General features: G+C 50.3%; 2 protein-coding genes across 7 annotated transcripts in view; both read right to left on the bottom strand.

Moving 5' to 3' along the window:
- Positions 1 to 8,152, bottom strand: part of LLGL2 (LLGL scribble cell polarity complex component 2) — a 33,211-nt gene extending 25,059 nt beyond the window's left edge. The window contains exons 1-3 of one of the 6 annotated variants that reach the window (XM_064675862.1): positions 8,050 to 8,144; positions 7,248 to 7,387; positions 919 to 1,026 (exon numbers count right to left, since the gene is read on the bottom strand). In XM_064675862.1, coding sequence (XP_064531932.1) covers positions 919 to 993 — 75 coding nt within the window. In that variant the 5' untranslated portion in view covers positions 994 to 1,026; positions 7,248 to 7,387; positions 8,050 to 8,144. Of the gene's footprint in view, positions 1 to 918; positions 1,027 to 1,316; positions 1,336 to 1,364; positions 1,386 to 7,247; positions 7,388 to 8,049 lie in introns of those variants that run through there. The other 5 variants (XM_064675861.1, XM_064675863.1, XM_064675860.1 and 2 more) reach the window with 5 other exon arrangements.
- Positions 8,153 to 10,512: 2,360 nt separating this feature from the next.
- TSEN54 (tRNA splicing endonuclease subunit 54) lies at positions 10,513 to 18,997 on the bottom strand. Its single transcript, XM_064675865.1, has 11 exons — positions 18,937 to 18,997; positions 18,621 to 18,779; positions 17,476 to 17,539; positions 17,251 to 17,334; positions 15,870 to 15,968; positions 15,536 to 15,588; positions 15,109 to 15,207; positions 13,376 to 14,010; positions 12,851 to 12,911; positions 11,991 to 12,107; positions 10,513 to 10,908 (listed from the first exon to the last, which is right to left on the bottom strand). Exons 1-11 carry the CDS (start codon positions 18,963 to 18,965, stop codon positions 10,758 to 10,760), a joined length of 1,551 nt encoding a protein of 516 aa, XP_064531935.1. The 5' UTR covers positions 18,966 to 18,997; the 3' UTR covers positions 10,513 to 10,757.
- Between the last annotated feature and the right edge of the window lie 520 nt (positions 18,998 to 19,517).

Consider the following 19,517-nt stretch of genomic DNA (forward strand, 5'->3'; position numbering starts at 1 on the left):
TAAATCATTTATCTCAAGTTCCACTTTAAGGATCTATCTACACTACAATTCTAATGAATCAAGGATGCTATTTCCTAGGCTGATTTCATTTATCCATTATACTTTTCAGCAAAATTCCGTTTAAACCTTGGAAATACAAAACCTACAAACATATTTCTGCTCCCCAATGAAGGTGTAAGTAGCCATTAGTCCAGCAATGATTCAATACTAGGCATTTACAGAGATGAAAGCACTATGTTCCTGGCCAGGACTCAAAAGAAAAATGCCCAGAGTGTTGGATAGATAGCACAGCCATTGCCATTTCTTCTTCACAGAGGGAAGGAAAAAAACTAGATACTGATTCAGACTAAGATAATAGAAATTCATTATTAATGGCCACTATGCATCCCAGGTGCTTCCACAGCCTTTAAAATTCACATTTGAAAACAGAGGTATACTTGTAAACCAAAAGTATAATCAAGGACAAAGAACTCTGGTTTCAGCTGCATCACAAGCTGTGGTTCATGTGTATCTCTAGAAAAATATTTACTTTCCTGGCAGTTCCACAAAGACCACCTCTAACAGAAACAGTCACAGTACATAGCAGGACAAACTACAGACCACTCACAGCATATAAAAGCTGCTGTGAAGATCTCTTCTTCCAGCAAGTGCCACTTAACAGCGTGACAATGTCCTTTCTCTTAAAAAGGAAAGCCAGAATCGAGAACATGCTCATGAGCTTAAACAAAACTACTCAGGCACGTCGGGGGGGGCGGGGGGAAAGGACAGAATCAAAAAAGAGAACAAACCACCTCTCCTAAATTTAACTTTTCCACCCACACTCAAGTAGTTTATCCTTGCATTTACAGGGCACAGAGGCTCAGGATAGATTTGCCTCGCACACATATGCCTTGAAGTCTGAGGAAAGCACCACCGTACCTTGTTAAACTGGAAAAGGTCGCGTTTAAGCCTCTCTCGCACTGGGTCGTGTCCGGCTCTTAGGAACCTTCTCATCTTCCTCGCTGTAGTATCTTGGCAACAAAAATCCTAACGAAAAAGAAAAGCAAAGCCATGTAAACAAAGGCAGCCTGAGCAGAGGAGCAAGCAGAAGTGGGTTATTTATTTTGGTTTAGCAGGTAACAAATCAGCCAGAGCAGACTGAGACAACACTGCTATCGAGTGACTAAAACCTGACACCACCCCAGCGCAGCACCTCTGCTGCAGGACTCCACAATGCCATTTTCACATCGATAAAGAAAGCCAGTGCAGATAAAATAGGAGGATTTGAGAAGAGTTTTTACACTTGGCCATTTTGCTGTCGCTTCGGTTGACCTTACCCAAAGAAAAAGCAAAACTGCAGTATTTGCGTAAATATTGAGACAAACCCAAGGGCCAGCTCCGAGGTTCAGGCATTATTGACTAGCATCACGTTTCACCCCAGGTAACCTCCAGCTTTTGAGGTAAAAAGAGGAAGAATCACACTTTCAGCTTGCTCCATGGGTACGGCAGAAAGAGCGCTGTGCTTCCTGCAGGGGAGCTGCTTTAATTATTAACTTGCTTTTGTAAAATATCAAGGCCAACTCCCTGCTCAGGGTGGGGGTAGGGGAAGGAAATCTCGCACCTGAGGTTCACTGTGCAGCCAGCAACACAAACAATTCCGTGTGTCCCACTGCCTTGTCTCTCACAGTGACAGGAGGATCCAAGCAGGATAAATTAGACCTGACTTTACAACCCAGCAATCACACTGGGGGTACCAGGCTACAGCGTCCTATTCCATACAGCTCAAGAGGTTGTCACATCTCCCCTCTGCAGAGGTGCTAAGTGATAAGTAAAATGCTGCCAACTCAAGAGCAAAGGTTTGAATCACATCCTGACAATTTACCCTGGTGTTAAGTGCTCCTGCCCTGGCCAACTCTCACTAACTCCAGTTTCCAGTGTACAGACACTCCAGTTGGGATTTTATTTTAATTTGTTGGACAGGAAATTACAGCAATTGGCCAGCTACTCTGTATACAACACACATGTGCAGTGGGGGCCAGAACTTCTGAGGAGCAATGAACAATCAAAATGGATATTCTACAGTAGCCCTTTGTCAGAAGAGATACATGCACACCTGCAGCAAGGTGGGGAGAAGGCATGAAAAAGAGAGGGACCAGGAGCACCAAAGGGACTGTCAAGTGAACAAAGGGCCCTGGGCCCTTGTTCCAACCATGGGACTGGAGGGTGGCAGAGGGAAGGAGCTTTCACATCTGTACAGATGTGAGTAGCACAGCTGGAAACAAGGTGGCTATTTCTGTGCTCCTGCCAGTAATGATGACCTTTGGTTAATGATTTAAAGCAGTCATTCCTGAGAAGCTGGAATTGCTTTTCAAATGGTCTCTAGCAAGGCCTTTCACCAGCTGTGAAGGTCCAAAAGAAGGAAATGGTGTGATAAACAGGATGCTCTACAGGCATATTTTGAGAACTCCTTTTAGAAACTCCCTGAGCTTGAACTTGTACCCTTTTGTTGCATTACTGCCCTTTTACTTTCCTGCTTACACTCCAAAATCTCCAGCCACCTGCACAGCACTGCCTGGAGCTCACCATGGCTGCAATGCAGCCCTGGTTCAGAGGACCAGAAAATCACATGAGGACCAATCACCTGAGTCACTTCCCCAGAATCACCAGCATCCAGGTGACTAGAATATCACCTAGGTGACATTCTAGTCACCTAGAACCACTAGCAGCACCAATTACCATGGAGAAAAGCAGCTCAGAGCAGGGCAGGTACAGGTGTCTGTGCTTGTGAGCCACCAGCACATGTAGAGGTGATGAATGTGCACAGAAACAAATATAGCAGGGGACCCAAAAAAAGAGAGAAAGAATAAAAGTGTAGTTTACTTGGAAAATAAATCCTTCTACAATGATTTAGTACCTCAACTGAAATTTCAAAAATTCTATCAGATCACAAGTCTTCCTTCGCCAGACATTCCTGAGAGAGGGACATATTTACACAAAGCTACATTCACTCTAAGTTAGCAAAAGTTACAGAGCAGTGACAAGGTGCTGTGCTATGCAAGGAGAACATATCACACCCATGTATAACACACAACTTGCCCTCAGCCAGACAAGGAAAGGAAAGTGCCAAGGAGACGCACCCTTTCCCGCTGTCAATCAATATCCTGGACCTGTTAAACTAGGCAAACCCACAGAGAAACTCTACTAATTACCCTCCCCACTTTAGAAGAAGAGACCTCAGCTGTGCCAGCAGAGGCAAATTCCATGTTGGGAGCAAAGAAAGAAGAGTGGGCTTGATTTGACAGAGACACAACTTTATATTTAACACCTTGCTAGAATGTTTTATCCTGAAATATTAATTGCATCCAGAAGCGTGCTGTTTGAGCCTGCTTATGCAACAACTCCCAACATTCACACTCCAGCCCACAACAACTTGCTCAACAGGCTAAGGAGCACAATAGCTCCGAATCAAGCAGTAACTCAGTTGAAGAACCATCATCCTGGAAGGCTGATGTCCATTACGATCAGAGGAGGCATGAAAAGAGTCATTTCTTATTGAGTGATATCAAGGTTTCATGCCTGACCAAAGAACTGAGTGTCTGAGTATGGGAGGAGATGAGGGGAAAGGCAGTTTTGAGCAAAGAAGGAACAGCATCCACTGCAGCACAGGTTCTCCAAGCAGAATTATTATTACACGTTTACAAGGCTCTTGTCAATGCAAAGAATTTTGGCTTTAGTACAATAAGCAAGTATCTTTTCCAATGCTACAAAAAAAGAAAGATTCCACAATCTGTATAATCTTATCTTCCAGATGCACATTTACATATTAGCAGACCAGTTTCTCTCCCACACACCTTTGGTGTCTTACATAAAACTCCAACCCCATGTGCTCTGCAGTTGTCTGCCAGTCAGCATTTACAACCATATGGTAACAGTTGTGGCTACCAGTAGCCAGAGAGGAATTCTCCAGTAGCCTCTGAAGCCATGCCAGGTCTGCATGTATCTAATGCTCTTATTTTCCAGGGAAACAATTCTTTAGGCTTTCAAAGATGAGTCTTTTACCAGAAACTATGTGCAACATTCCCTTCTTCTAAGATGCATTGAGGACAGCTGTTTAGAGTCAACAATAGCCCAAGGCTGAGTCAATCCCAGTTTTGCTCATATTCAGTCCATGGACACCTGACAGCAGAGCTCAGAGTGCCCTGTACATCGAGCTCCTGCTGTAGTTAAGTACAATGAGGTACAATTTTTCACCTCATTTGATTAAACCCAGACACAAAACAAAATCTCTTCACTACTCATAGAGAAATGCAATGAAAGCACGAGTTTCAAGATGATCCTGTTTCCAATCACAGACTAAGGGGCAGTTAACATCAAAACCAGATTTCACTCTGTCTTCCTTGCTCAGCTCTGTTCATGTCAGATGTGTGAGACATGGCACGTGTACTTTACCATAAACCCTGACAGACCCTATATTCAATATTCTACAGAAAGCCAAATGCTTCTTCCCAAGAGAAGCATTAACTGTTCCTCACTGCTGAGTGTTACCAATCCCCTCAGAGTTCCATGTTTTGCTTTGGCTCCATTGCTTTTGCACACAGCAGTGTATCTTGATGCCCATGCACACTCTGGATTTTCTCCATCAGCTTGGCATAGGCTGGAGGGGAATCACCCTCTCCAGAAATTTGTTGCAATTTTTGGTTATGTCCTCCCATGAGAGTGGAGTTTCCAGCCAAAAGTAAAAGAGAACCAGTGCTGGAAGTCCCAATCACACAAGTTAATCCAGTCTTACAAGAAGAGAAAGCCCAGGTCAGAAGTTTTTACTATGTAGACAGTATTAAGTATGGATTTGGTCTCAAGTTAACCCCACAACAAAAACACATCCATAATGAGTTTATATTGCTCATGTAGGAGAGTTGCAAGGTACCATCTGTGTGCTTCCTTGGCAACCTCTACTCAACTTGAACGGGTTTTCAATGGGATATGGTCCAAGAGCTTTCTTTTCAAAACATCATCAAGTATCTCAAGAACTCTTAAATCCTGCCTTGCTTTAGGCCTCCTTTTCATTCCTTCCTCAGCACTCCTTCCTGCTTACAGGTCCTTAAAGGGAGAACTTCTATCTATGCATCTGATAACACTTTTATCAACCCTGCTAAAATAAAGGAGGCCTTATCAACCAGCTTTGTTTGAGCTACAGGCAGTTAGTGCTCCTGGAACAAACCGTCACCGCCATGGCCTTGTCTGAACCAGGTTTTTTCCTGCACCCAGAAGTCTGCCTTGTTCCTGATACCAACAGTCAGCAACAACAGAACAGAGGCTGGATCCACTGCACAGCAAAAAGCTTTTCCTTAGCACCAGTGATCTCACACCAAGAAAAATCATCAAAGCATCATTTAAATACCAAGCTTCTCACATGTATCGATTCCAGGCGCCATTGGATGTGACTCAATGTGAAATTACAAGTTTAAGAACAAATTTAGCTTGACATCAATGAAAGAAGGCCTAGCTGTTCTTTAACTGTTCCTCTCTACCATTGTGCTTGCCCATGACACACTGTCAAGACAGATTCTCGTGAAGAAGGAACAAGCCAAGCAGAACAGCTAAAGCAAGGGAAGCTTGGAAGTGTAAGATACCACCTCCTTTTCCTAGGATAAGGAAGATGCTGTAACATTACTCTCAGTTTAGTGAGACCATGCAGAGATCTCCCTCACACAACACAACTGCTGATCCACTGTGACTGGCAGTTTCATGAACAGGAGAGTGTTCAGCTGTACCTTGCATTCAATAGTCAGAGAGGTAAACCAAAAGACCCTCCTGCAAAAAGGACTTATTTTGGTGAACCTGGAGAGCCAGACAGTGAAGTGAACAATGAGCAGACTGTGGCAACACCACGTGCAGGTGGTCGCCCTCCCAAAGCACAGAAAATATTAAATAAAAGATCAGAGATCAATTCTCCAAGAACTCTTGGGAAATAACTGAGAACCAATCACACAACTCGGGCAAGTTCACGTACTCCACAGCTTTGTGCCTGGAGTTACCAGGAACCGCCCACCTGCAATGAATTTACGAGTTGTGCAAACCTTGTGTGTCATTATGACTCCTATTGTGCTCTCCTTGTCATGGGAGCATGACAACACCAAGTTTCAAAACGCTACAGCAGAACAAAGTCTTTGCACTGAACAACATTATTGCAAATGATGCAAATCTCTTTGTAGGCTTTGCTGAGAAGCGTGAATCAAAGAGAAGAGTGGCTTGTAACTTTGGAACAGCATTTTACACACAGTGGGTCAATGGAGTAAACCACAAAAGCATTTGCTTCTTAAAGCAACACAAAGAGATCCAGCTAAAACAAACTTTTATATGGGAATCAGAGTTTCCATACCAGTTTCTGCACAGAAACCAAACTTTCAGCTACCACCAGTCCCTCCTTTGATATTGTAAAGATCAGGGTACTAGCAGTATCACACACTTTTATTGCCATGTAGTAACTGCAAGACATATGTTTAAAACCTCTGTTACTCCTTGACATTTCTCAAGCTTCTATGTCAGCCAAGAAAAGACACACCTCTTCCATAAGCAATTCCCAGGAATAATTGTGTTACCATACCAGAAAGTCACTAGAAGATAGAGGGCTCTCAACTGGTTTAACTCCTCCAGTACTTTTCTTTGGTCAGCTGTTACAGCAAATGCAATTTGTTCAAAACCAAATAAAAGACTTTCCTCAGCACCATCCTATGAAGATGTTTGAGAACTCTTCTCCCTTCCCAATACCATGGACTCTATGGAGCCCCTTGCGAGGCTACAAGTGGGATTAGAGACTGCTCACTACTGGCAGAGATCATCCTTGTCCCTTCCATGGGCTGGGCTGTCCTTACAAGGAACGTGCCAGGATGCATGGAGAACCCCTGGGACCTGCTATCGCTTTGCATTCCGCTTGCCAGAAGCACCAGCTTCCCGAATCAAAGCTAAAATCACCAGGCAGCTGCTCTGGGCACACAGCTACACCTGGGACTTGGTAAAGCCAGATATTCCAGTTGACTGAAGTGCTTTCAGGTGACTAAAAAGAGCAGCATTCCCCACCTAGTAAGACATTACAACGGACAGCTTTTACTACTACAATCTCAGCGGGGCTGTCCTCCTGTCTTGTCACTGTCCCCACATCAGTGTAAGGCTTTGTATCGTTGACTGCAGAAACACAGAACCTGCTTCGCCTGCTCTACACCTTCAACAACACTAAACACAAACACACAAAGCTTTCTCCAAAGCCTCACCTCCAGGAGAGATGTCAGCAACAGCCCGTTCCAATGGCACAATGAAGGGCAACCCGAGCCAAACTTGTTTCGCCTTTTTGGTTCACCTGCTCGCAGCCTGTTAACAGCAACGCGGTCCCTCACCCATGAAACTCTGAAAACTTCGGGGAGGAAAAAGAACTAGTAACACGATGCATCTTAATACAGGCAGGGATTTGAAGGGGAAAATAAAAATAAATAAAGAGAAAATGCTAACAGAGAGTCCCAAGGGAGTCCCTGCAGCTCTCGTTCATCACATCTGCTCGGGAGCAGCTGGACACGGGCAGGGGCATCTCCCACGGCAGGCGGGGAGGGAGCAGCTCCCACCGCCCCCCACGGCGGCCCCGGAGCAGCCCCGGCCCGGCCCCGCTCCCCGAGGGCCGAGCAGGAAGTCCCGGCGCGGCCCCCGCCGCCACCTCCCCCGGGAAATCCCGGGATGCGGAGCCGCCGCGCGGTACCCGCGGGGGGCTGCGCGCTCCGGCCGGGACAGACACAGCGCAGCGAACCCCAGAACGGCAAACAAAAACCCAACAGCGCTCCGCGCCGGCACTCAAGTTCCGCGGGCAGCCCGCACCGGTGTCCGGGTGAGCGGGGGCTCCAGGCGCGGGCAGCCCCAGGCGCGGCCGAAGTGGCCCCGGCACCGGCGAGCACCTGCCGGCCGCGCCGGAGGGGCCGCACAGGGCGGGCGGGCACGGCCGGGGCCGCGCCGGCCGGACCCCCCCGCCGGGACCCCTTCCCCGGAGCCCACCCCGCGGCCCCCGCGGCCCCAGCGAGCAGCGCTCACCTGCGGGGGCTGGGGCCGGGCCGCCCCGGCCGCGCTCCGCTCCGCGCCCGCTCCCCCCGCGCTGCGCGGCGGCCTCGCTCCGCGGGCACCTCCGGGAGGGGCGCGGCGGGGGCGGGACCGGCCGCGGCTCCGCCCCTTGGGGGGCGGGACAGCGCTATGCAAACAACCTCTGGGGCGGGGCCTAACATGCAAATCAAGCCCGGCCGCGGCCCCGCCTCGCTTTCATCCGGCGCGCTCATGAATAATTCAGTAGCCCAGCCCTCCGCAGCCAATCAGAGAGCGGCACAGCGCCGCTCGCGGCTCGCGGGCACCGACCCCGGCCTTGGCACCGGGAAATCCAGCCGGGAAAGCCAGCAGGGAAAGCCGCTTCCAGGGCCGGCGCAGCGCCCTCCTCCAGCCCCGGAGGTGCCGGCCTGTCGTGACAAAGAAACAGAAAGACTTTTCGGAAACTCGGAGCCCTCGCCGGAGAGAGGGACACAACGGCTGCTCTTGCTGCTGCAGCAGCCAGCCCGTGTCGTGCGGCAGGAAACAACAGCTGAGCGAGGAATCTGCACCTATGCAGCGTGCAACGGCAGCCCAAGGTCTGCCGACCTCTCTGCATCCACGTAAAAGCTCGAAATTACCTCTGACAAGGGGCCAGGAACAGTCAGTGTTTCACCCGCGCTTCCAAAAGTGATGTTTTTTCAATTAAAGTGTTTATTTCTGTCGTCTTCTTGCAACACCCAGCCGATGCGCATCGCAGGCCAAGGTGGAGCAGTGGTATCAGTCTGCATCGTGCTCCCATCCTGGTAAAGGCACTGTCAGATGTTGTGGTGCTGAGCAAGGCAGCCACAGTTTCTCAATCCTCCCTGCACTTGGTTATTAAATTGTAATTGTCTTTTGCTGAATCAGGGAGTCTCTGCCCCAGCGAAACTCACTGGGTGGCTCTCGTAGAGTTCATCGATACAATTCCACCTTGGCATAAGGAGGTGAGACTGATTGAAATCAACAGGAGTGAGTTTGACCTAATTCCAGGACAAACATGAGCCCTGTGGGTCAGGCTGGAGCTCTCCTGGCTGCGCCCGTTCTTAGAAACTCCCTTCCCACTGCCTTTAATCTGTAAAACAGTCTGGGACAGTGCTGAGGGCAGGTGGAGCTGCCAACCCCGGCTTTGAAGAGGACTATCGGAGTCAAAGCGGGGCTGGAAGGAGGAAGAGGAAGGGGAGGGAGTGTGGGAGGAGCTGTCAGACCCTCACCTCAGCAGAGCCCCGCCGACTCCAGCATCTGATAAGCGCGGGGTGTGTGTGTGTGAAACCGGACCAGGCTGGCAGCAGAGCCCTGCCACCTTGGGCTACGATACCTCTGACCACGCAGGAGAAAGAGTGGTGTGCCGACAGGAACTGCAAGCGGATGTAGGGACACCTCCAGGCTCTGAGTCACGCTGCCCTCCCAGGGAACAGGGCAGCAGCTGGATCCAAACACACACGGGCGTAGGAGCAGGGTTGTGTGACCTTGAGCAGGCGCTCACCAGCTGCTGCTACTGGGCTTCCAGTAGCCTCCACAGAGTCTCCCTGTGCATAACTTAACATTTCTAGGGGAATTAAGGACCACAATGAGGAGCTTGCATTGTTGGAAAAAGATTTTTTTATTGCTTAGCCTTCTCCACATCTCCAAAAGGAATTAAAAAAATAGCAAATAAAACACATCTAAACCAGTTGCTCTTACAGTTCTGAAAATCTTGGTACCAAACACAGCCATGCTCAGCTCACTTCCATCCACTGAGCAGACCTTCTGGCACCTGGCACTTTTTGCATAGACGCTAAAGCAAATTTGGTACCAAGATATCCTGGTGGAAAGCAATGATATCCTTGGTTTGGAGGACAACAGCCACAGGACTGGAACGCTCATTAGGAATTTGCAGCTTTTTTCTTTACTGAGGGATCTCTCACTTGCAAGAGAAATAACAAAGATCCACAGCCAGGAAAGAGGATGTTGGGCTGACACAGAGAGGCTGCAGTTCAGCCCTGGTGAGACTATCAGAGACAGTGTGCTGACAGTGCTGGTCAAACTTTAACATGGTTTAGCACAGCTGCTGCAGCACGAGGCTGAGGTGCCATCTGCAATGCTCTGGGGCTTTCCGTGACCTCTGCCTGATGAAATTGTGTTCAAGGCACACTTTCCTGCTCTCGAGTGTCTGGAAACTTTACTCCAGGTGACTGAGTTTATGGCCATGCCTTTTTCAGATCAGAACCTGATCTGCTGGTCATTGGCAGAGCTGAATGACAGAGGCTCAGGACACAACCACTGATCAGCTTATTCTGTCCCCAGCTGACCTCAGTGACACTCCATTCAACACACAGTGCTTCTTAACATGTGACAAGGATCACCAGGTAAGGTGTTTGCTAATGGTCCACAGGTCAGTGAAAGATGACAAAAAAGGCAGACTGGTGGTCCACAAGGTGAAAAAGCTGGAGAACCAGCGGCTTCAAGAACAAAGACATGGTTACTCCAGTCCAGAAATGCCCAGCTAAGCCATACCCACTTGTTTGCTGTAAATCATGCTATTATGCCTGAGCCATCTGGGCAGGTGAAGTCTGTTACAGACATAAAGTGGTCAACTACCCAAGGTTCCAGGTTCTATTTTCTGTAATATTTGATTGATCAGGACAACAAATCCTGAGCAGAGCTCTTCCCTTCATCCCACACCATTCCTGCAAGTGACAGCAGCTTCAGTGACTAACATCAACAGGCAACTTGAATTCCTTCAGTGAATAGAAGGTGATTTCTCCGTGATCCACCAGCGCGAAGACGAGCGGGACGTCCCCGCTCAGGTACGTCACCTGCTTCAGAGCCCGCAGGGACGGGATCTGCTCGTCAAAGCTGCAGGGAGAAAAAAAACATCCTGTTTGTTCTCAAAGCAAGAGGAACACAGAGGCAAAGCTGTCCTGGCCAGCCATCACAACAGCTCCCTTTGGCCTGAGGAGCTGGTAGTGATCCTCCACACCCCTTCCAGTCAAAGCAGGAGGCTGCCAGCCCTGAGAGTGAATACGCAGCATGCCGGGAACTGGGAGCTGTTGAATCCTTTGCCAAAAAAACAAGGGCAACTGCACCCTGCTCCCCACTGTGCCTATCAGATGCGGCTCACAGGGATATTGGCACATTGCCAGCTCAGTGCAATCGTAATACCTCTCTGCTGGGAAGATCTTTAGGTTGCTGGGATCAACATCTGACCTGCTTTTCCCTCCTTTTAATTCTATAGAGTCTGTTTGCTCATCAATGAAAGTATTCTTTGCAACAAGGATCATCCTACTGCTCATGATTTACCTTAGTAAAACTGCATTAACAACTTTCTTGCTCTGTCTACTACAGCTGCAGAGAGCATGGGTACAGGTTTAATGTAGGAAAATGAGAAAAGGTAGACACTGAACTTTGTACCTGGATATGGAGTTTAAGTATCAGGTTCTGGACTCAGCAAGAAACAGGACACCTACCCTCTGTTCATACTGATCTTAAAGTTACACTTAAGAAAGATCAAAATACTGAAGCCAGAGCCTGTAGCAAGCTCTAGGGAGGTTCATCTCTGCAGAAATCCATAGGGATTGACTGAGGATTCAGGGGCCATACAGCTCCCTTGCAACTCAGCTCTACCTGAGTTTCACAAGCATTGCATAAAAACAGCTGTGGCTTCTTATTCCTGACTCCCAGTAATACTCAGACATGAGCAGCAACCAGATGACCAAACAGTGTGAGCTGAGTGCAAGGGCTGGGGGAATTGTCAGCCACAGCCTCCAACAAAGGAGGAACTGAAAGAAAAAAAAATTCTAGGCAGGACCACTCTCCAGGGAGGCACTCTGATGATCTGTAAAGCTCACAAGGTGCTGGCTCATTTACAGATCATTAGGACTTCATTTCCACAACAGCAACTGCAATGTGCCAGAAAACAGCATAAGATTCTCGGGTACCTCCGAACACACATCCTGACATATGGCTTCCCAGGGTTTGTCTTCTTAAACCTGGACACAGCATCTGCTTGATACACATTGAAGTCTATCTTCATGGCCTCTGGGTCCTCCTGCAGCCTGCAGAAGAGAACACACTCACATAAGCATGGGATAGAAACACTGTAGGGTACTCATACAGCAGAGCAAAGAGGCAGAAGAAACTCCTGAGCCCTGACTAGTCTGGACCCTTTGAAAGGCTTCACTCCTCAAAGGACTGACCCTGCAACTGTTCTAATTACTTTCCAGAGCTTTCCTGCAGACAGACCAGAGCAAGATCCTGCCCCACATCTGCCCCACTCCCTTCTCTGCAGAGCCCCTTGCAAGAAGCAGCACTAACAGAGACGGGAGCAAAGCACTGCAGGGACTGCACACAAGCACCGCACAGACTCTGGGGCAGGTGCAGAACCAAAGTCCCAAAGCCAGGGTTTTATATCCACCACAGCTGGATGGCAGCACATTCCAGGGATGAGGCACAGGTGAAAACAAACCAAACCTCTGAGGGAGATTACCAGGCTTGGGTGCAGAGGGGAAATAGCAGGATAAGAGAGCAACCCTGCTGTTTTAATTGGCCTGGAAAGCCCTGGATCTCTTGCTGCAGGACCTGGTACTTCATGGAAATGTCAGCCCCTCACTACAGATGCAAGGAGGCCATGGAGCAGAGCACTGGATTCTCTTGCCACCCTGGATATCAGGCAGCTCCCAAACTGCCACTGTGAGCGTCCCATAGACCTCACAAGCAGGGACGGTCACAAGACAGCTTCTGCTCCCAAACAGCTCCGAGCTGACTGGCTGGATACTGAGCTGACTGGCTGGATACTAACCGGGAGGCTCCATCCAGGATGTGGGAGGGCTGCAGCACACTGATCTGCTGGAGGAGCGCAGCTGGAGGGAGAAGGAACAGGAAAGGATCAGACCAGCAATTTCCCTCCCAGGGCACTCCAAGCACTCCACCACCACCCACGAGCCTTCCTCCCCCGACAATGGCTGGCAGCACCACAGTCACCACTGGCTACTTCAAAGGCCTCAACTTCCTCATCTCCTCCCAGCACACAGCCCAGAACACCCTGCAGTTGCTTTGCATCTTGCTGGCCCTGATTGCACATGCCTAACAGCCTAGCAGGAAGGACTGCAATACAGCAGGACATGGGGAATGGATTAGAGGACCTCCCAAGGCCCTGTTTATCCTGGCACTTGAGCGGGCTATAGAAAGATTCTCCTGCTCAAAGCACTGTCCCCTAAACTGATGTTCAGCTTCTCCATGTCATCCCTTTTGCTGCTGCATACCAGGCACCGTTTCACAGAGCTGGGGGGGAGAATGGTCCCTGCCAAGTTCCCACAGCCACTACCTGACGAGGTAGCTTCATCTGGCCGCAGAAGTGGCGTGACAGCTTGGTCCCAGAGATGTGACGGTCGTTTCCAAACCCTCTGCTGTCTCCTCTGCTCCAAAAGGGCTTTGTACTCCTGCCAGTTGGAGCAGCGCCTCACCTCCTGGTCGGCATTGACGCTGCTCTTATACCTGCTCTCCCTCTCCCACTGCCTCCTCTCCTTCCGGGTCAGCTTCTCCTGTTTCTGGTTGATGCGTGTGCACCAGGAAGCTGCATCAACCTCCCTCCCTGGCACGTTCTCTGGCAGGAGCCTGTTGTCAGGGGAGGGCAGGTGTGTGCACGGCTGGTCTGGGGCCACATTTGGAAAGGTGATGGTGGTAAAATCCCAGCGGGGTGCACGGGTGCCACTGCTGCTCTCCTTGTGGTCTTCAGCCTGGCTCCTGGAGGGACTCAGAGAGTTCTTTTGTCCTGTATCAAGAGGAACTGGGTTTGACTCCTGCTCTGCATTGCCAGCATCTGATTCCTTTGGCTGTACTGACAAGGGCTTTTCATCCATGGGAAGGCACATGGAGTCTCCACAGTCATCTCCATCTTTGCTGGAGGTCCCTTCAGCTCCTGGAAGGTCCTCAGATACCTTATGTTTCTTTTCATGTGACCTAAAGACAGAAACAGCAGCATGAAAGACAGGGAGAGCATGTGGTGGAACTTGATTTCCTTTGAATCCTGCCCCCTCCCTGCTAACAGGAAAAATACAGCCTGCCAAGCCTGAAGGAAGAACAGCAAAGGTGGCAGGAACCCCCAGGCAGGTCTGCAAACCCTTGCAACCACCTCTTGACTAGTGTGACAAATGAGAAGGGAGAAAAGCAGGCCAAAACCAAGCAGTGAATACCAAAGGCAGAATAAACTTTTCCGAAGTCCTGCATGAGGTTTGACTTTGATGCCCAAGAGAATCCCAGCCTTGATTTGTTCCCAACCTGCCATGCAGCCTCCACGCTCCACTGACCCAAACACCTCCATGCAAACATGATGGACATCAGCCAAAGCAGCACAGGCCAGGCAGAAACCTGCCTGCCAGCACCTCTTACTGGTATGAAAGTCAATCCCTGGTTCCAGAGAAGATGGGGCAATTCTTAGACCAGCAGTTTAATCTCCCAATTGCTACAATTTCACAACTCCTCGGGCACTGATTTACTGTTAACAGGGACTCAAGGCCCAGCCTCTCCTCCCCATTTCTGAAAGGCTGACGCCACCTCCTGGGAGCTGCCAGAATTATTAGCAAAATTACTAAATCTGCCAGTTTCTGTTGACATTTTGGCAACATCTAGAGGCCACATGCAAACCCCAGGTGCTTTCTGCTGTAGTCCTGGCATATAAGTTGGACTGAGGAGGTGGATAAGTGCAAGATGTGAATGGGGTATCTGTGCTCCCACTACAAAAGAGCAAGAGGAGACACCTGACCCGTGTTTCTTTTGCACTGACCTCTCTACTCTTCTGTTTTGGCACCTCAGCACCACAGCTGTGGGGCTCAGGAGCAGTTTGCCCCTCTTAGCCCTGGATGAAGTACACGTGTGGCAAAAGGGAACACTGCAAAGTGCCCAGGAAAAGCGCTCCACTGCTTGGGGACAGCCAAGAGCAATTGCGCCAGATTAGATCACCCACAGCACAAGGGCCTGGGGACACTGCAGCAAATCAGCTGTTCCTGAGCCAGCATGGCCTGGGAGAGGATGGGAGAAGGCTTTGGGCCACTTCCTTACCGGGGGCTGGAACTCCTCCTCCTTTTGCGATGGTGTTTCCCAGAGCTCTTGCAGTGACTTTCCAAGTTCAGTTGCCTCTCGTAGGGAGACGGGACAGTGCTGAAAGGAGAGACCAACACAGAGGCTGAGAGCAGGGTGAGGTAGTGCAACTAGCCTTCTGCTCAGTCCCCAGAATACAGAAACAAAAGGCACAGAAAATCCCCAAGAAGGACCAGGATGGTCCTCAGTTCATGCCCCATTTCATGTTCCCAATCACCTCCTCAAGAGGGAGGAGCAAGGAAGGGTAGAGTGCCACTTTTAGCCTTTAATCCTCCCAAGAGATGGAATGCAGGGCCAAAGTCCTCTTCTCTGCTGTTCCCTGGGGCCAGGCAGTGGGCACAGGGCCTTCAGAAAGGAGAAAGCAGTGGGGAAAGGAAAAGTTGGTTACCTGGGGTCGAATCTCAGTACAATATAACCCAGTTGCTTCAAGTGGCTGAACACCTTAGAGCAAAGGAAAGCAAGAGGGTTAAATGACAACCCTAAACCCAAACTGTTTACTTCAGTTTCGCCACAACTGAGTGAACAGTGTGGCACTGGCAGCAGAGAAAACGCCAGGTCCAAAGCAAAAGTGGGGAAACAGGATGAAGGTGAGTGGGAACAACTGTAAATGACGTCCCTCCCCTCCCTCACTGTCCTACTCTGCTTCCAGTCACTGGAAGAGGTTGCGTGGCAGAGGCTGGGCTCTGCTTTCACCCTCCCTGCAACAGCAGATCCCAACACACCTGGTAATGTGACAGGCTCATTGTCTCCTGGCACAGCAGGGTCTCGTAGGCTTCCTGGATTGACATGGGCAGATCCCTGAAAAAGAGCTGGACAGAGCCCTGCAGGGCAAAAGCTTGGTGTGAGAGAATCACAGGGAACAAATCTATGCAAGCTCACACCAGTCTCTTCCCACTGGTCCTGACAGCTGGTCCCAGCACCCTCCCTGACATGATATCCATCTCTCCCCATTTGCCAGCCTGGATTACTTACAGTCCCTCTCCCATGCCCAGCTCCTCCATGCCCTGGGTTTATCAGCCAGGTAAGAAGTTCCCATCCCCAACTCTCAGCTCCTGCTCCAGTGCTGCATCTGTTTGGAGGATGCAGCTGGGACCAAAATGCTCAACTGATAAAATAATCATTGTTTTGAGAGATAATTTAACTTTGATGATCTCAGCAATTCAGGACACAGCACAATCACAAAAATATTTATGACCTGCACAGCTGAGAGAGCTGAAGCAGAGGAATTGGAGGCATCCTTACATGCCATCAGTTGGTGCCTCCTTGGAAGCATTTACTGCAGCCCGAGAGATCCCATAGGTAGCTTCCCCAAGGAAGAGGTGAAACAGGAAAACCAACCTCCAGGAGGCAGCTTTAGGTTACGCCTCTTTTTTCTCCCCTTTTTTGTTTTATAAACTGTGTTACTCATAAAGAAAACTAAACACTAGGAACCACACCTTTCCCATGGGATGGGCTGATGGCATCTGACTGATCTTTTCTGCTTTTGGGGAGAGATTCTATAGTCAGCAACTCACTAAAGTATTGTCATGAGTTTGTTTACAAACTGTTCATCAAAATGCCAGAGGTAAAAAAGCCTGACCTTTGCTGTTAGGATTTAAGGGATGGCATCAGATGCCCATAACCTGTTTCAGTTTTGCTAAGGGATAAAAGTTCCCCTTTATATCAATGCACCTATTCTACTGATAAAAGGCTTTGGTGGAGAGACAAAAAAAAACACTCTTTACAGCAAAGAAATCCAAGTGAACCCTAAGCAGTATTTCTGCAGGCAGAGGAGCACTGAACACAGCCTGGTCTCACTCCTCTGTCTGCCACACGTAAATTTCTTTCTGTCATATTTAAATTTCTCTCTGGCATATATACTGGGAAAAAAATCCCAAGCAGCAGCCCCAAAGACCTCTTAAGTGAGTTAAACATGACACCAGCTGAATAAACTGGCCACCGATCCAACTACACTGCCAGTGACACAGAGGTTGCTCCAGAGTACAAGGGATGAACTCATGAAAACATGCTAAAAAGGGACAATTCCTTGAGAACCAGGTGTTTATCAGCTGCTATAGCTCCTGCAATCACTCAGTAAGGACCCAATGCCCCCATACTACTTACACACTCCAGCAGGTACAGAGCTTCCTCAGGCAGCAAGCACTGTTTGCCTCGCTCTGAGAACCCCATGGTGTGCCAGAACTTCCCCTGGAACAGAAGCACAAATCCCTGATGGGCTCTGGCTGTTCCCTGCTGACAACCAGGCTCCCTCCCATTTCAAGAAGCAAATTAAGGAATCTATGAGGCAGCAGGAGGTGATGGCACTGAGTACACTCTGTAGCAACTCACCGCAGGGGACAGCAGCTCCACGATGCCCTGTCCTGGCTTCCACTCAGCTTTTACCTGATTCCCCCTGAGAAGGTTAAAGATTAGTTTGTTACCACTGATATGTCCTACAATCAGCTCCTAGTGTAGCAACATAAGGAGCTCAGGAAGGTGTCAAAAGGCAGCAAATTTACAGGTGGCATTTTTACAGGGTAAGATGTCAGAAAGACATCATCCCCTGGATGAGGCAGCACCAGCTGAATGGTTTATTATCACCAACTAGTTAAAAGTGCCTTCAGTCAGCACCACAGATGCATGTCCATAGGCTACAGCAGCCTGCTGGAGATGCATGGCCTAAGCCAGGATTTATGGATACTGAGGCCTTGGCACAGGTTGCCCAGAGAAGCTGTGGCTGCCCCATCCCTGGATGTGACCAAGGCCAGGTTGGACGGGGCTTGGAGCAACCTGGGATAGTGGAAGGTGTCCCTGCCCATGGCAGGGGGTGGAACAAGATGATCTTTAAGGTCCCTTCCAACCAAAACCATTCTGCGATTCTGTATCATACAATTGTTCAGCTGCTGCCAAGACACACTCAAATTGCTGTATCCTACCCACAGGGACTCACAGGGAAAAATCAATAGCTGCAGGCCAAACAGAGAAAGTGTGTGTTGAGAGGCAGTGTGTGAACATCTCCCAAGGAGTGATAAGCTCCAGAGACTGGCAGGGTTGTTGAAACCACCAAAACTGATAAACCAGGGGCACTGAGAGCCAGACAAATCACCACAGGGCCACAAGGAGCATCAACAATGTGCTCTGTAACTCGGACCATGCCCAAGAGGACAGTGGCTGCTGTCTGCAAAGACCTACAGGATTATATACACACCTGTGAAAAACAGAAGCCCCTTGAGGGACTTTCTAAACAGCCACAGGTGTGCCAGCGTGTCCCTCTGCTGCTGCAGGAAGAGCCAGGCTGTGTCCCCTGCTGCTGCTGCTCCAGACGGGGAAAATTGTGTGCAGGTGAACTTAGAGGGGACTTACTGTGCTAACTAACACCTCCCTGCTACGACAGCTCTACCCTACCGATAATAACCCGTGAGCTGAGCTCTGCCCCCCCCCCGCATCACTCCTCCCGGGGACCAAGCCATGCCCAGCCCCAGGGCCGGACTTACGGCCGCTCCACGCGCTCCTCGGACAGGATCCGCCACTGCTCCTCGCAGCACCGCCGCAGCCTCTCGGCCTGGCGGGCCGAGCCGTCGGGGAGGAAATCCTTCTGCCCGCGGGGGCACCGCGGGGCCGCGGGGCCGCCACCCGCCGGCCGCTCCTCCGTGCTAAGGGGGGACAGAAGAGGCGGTGGTGAGGGGAGAGGGCCTGACACCCCGCTGCGGCCGCCCAGCCCGAGCACCCCCGGTGCCCTTTCAGGCCCCCCGGACTGCAGCTCCCCCCGGTGCCCCCCCAGGCCGCCCCGGTCTCCCCGCCCGTCCCCACCTGAGGCGGCGGGACCCGCCGGGCTCCATCAGCGCGTCCTTCCGCCCCCGGGCAGGAGCGCCCACAGAGCGCGGCGGGCGCCAGCGCGCCCCCTGGCGGCGCGGAGGACTGCGAGCGGCGGGCACCGGGAAAGGGAACGGGAGCGGGGTGGGAAGCGGGTAGGGAATGCGACACTCAGCACCGGGGAGGGCTCCGGGGATGTGCAGGGAGTTTTGCCCCGCGGCTGTGACCCACTGGGCTGAGCTGCCCCGGGTTACCGCTTGCTGCTCCCACTGCCCGCTCCGCAGCGGGGATGGGGAGAAGGGGAGGCGAAACGGCTCGTGGGTTGGGATAAAGGCAGTGGGATCGCTCACCGATAACCCAAACAGGTAAAACAGGCTGGATTCAAGTAAAAAAAAAAGTTAATATATTTACAATTAATATTAGTCACAAGCTTGGATATCTGCACCATTTGGGGCTTAAGGGAGCACACCAGCACCTGGACCAACTCTTCTCCTTCCCCCCGACCATGCTGCTCACAGGGCTGTCTCACACTCATGTCCCACTGCATTTTGCCCTTTCTTTAAGGCATTTGCCCAGAG

Source organism: Pseudopipra pipra, chromosome 19 (assembly GCF_036250125.1).
Source record: "Pseudopipra pipra isolate bDixPip1 chromosome 19, bDixPip1.hap1, whole genome shotgun sequence".
NCBI lineage: Eukaryota > Metazoa > Chordata > Aves > Passeriformes > Pipridae > Pseudopipra > Pseudopipra pipra.

Bases quoted from the DNA above. Each gene is read 5' to 3' on its own strand.
- TSEN54 (XM_064675865.1), bottom strand. From the start codon at position 18,965: ATGGAGCCCGGCGGGTCCCGCCGCCTCAG. The intron at 15,969-17,250 runs GTAAGTAGTATG...TTTGCCCTGCAG, and splicing joins CTCTGTACCTGCTGGAGTGT to GGCTCTGTCCAGCTCTTTTT. The intron at 10,909-11,990 runs GTACCCGAGAAT...TTCTCCCTGCAG, and splicing joins GTCAGGATGTGTGTTCGGAG to CTTTGACGAGCAGATCCCGT.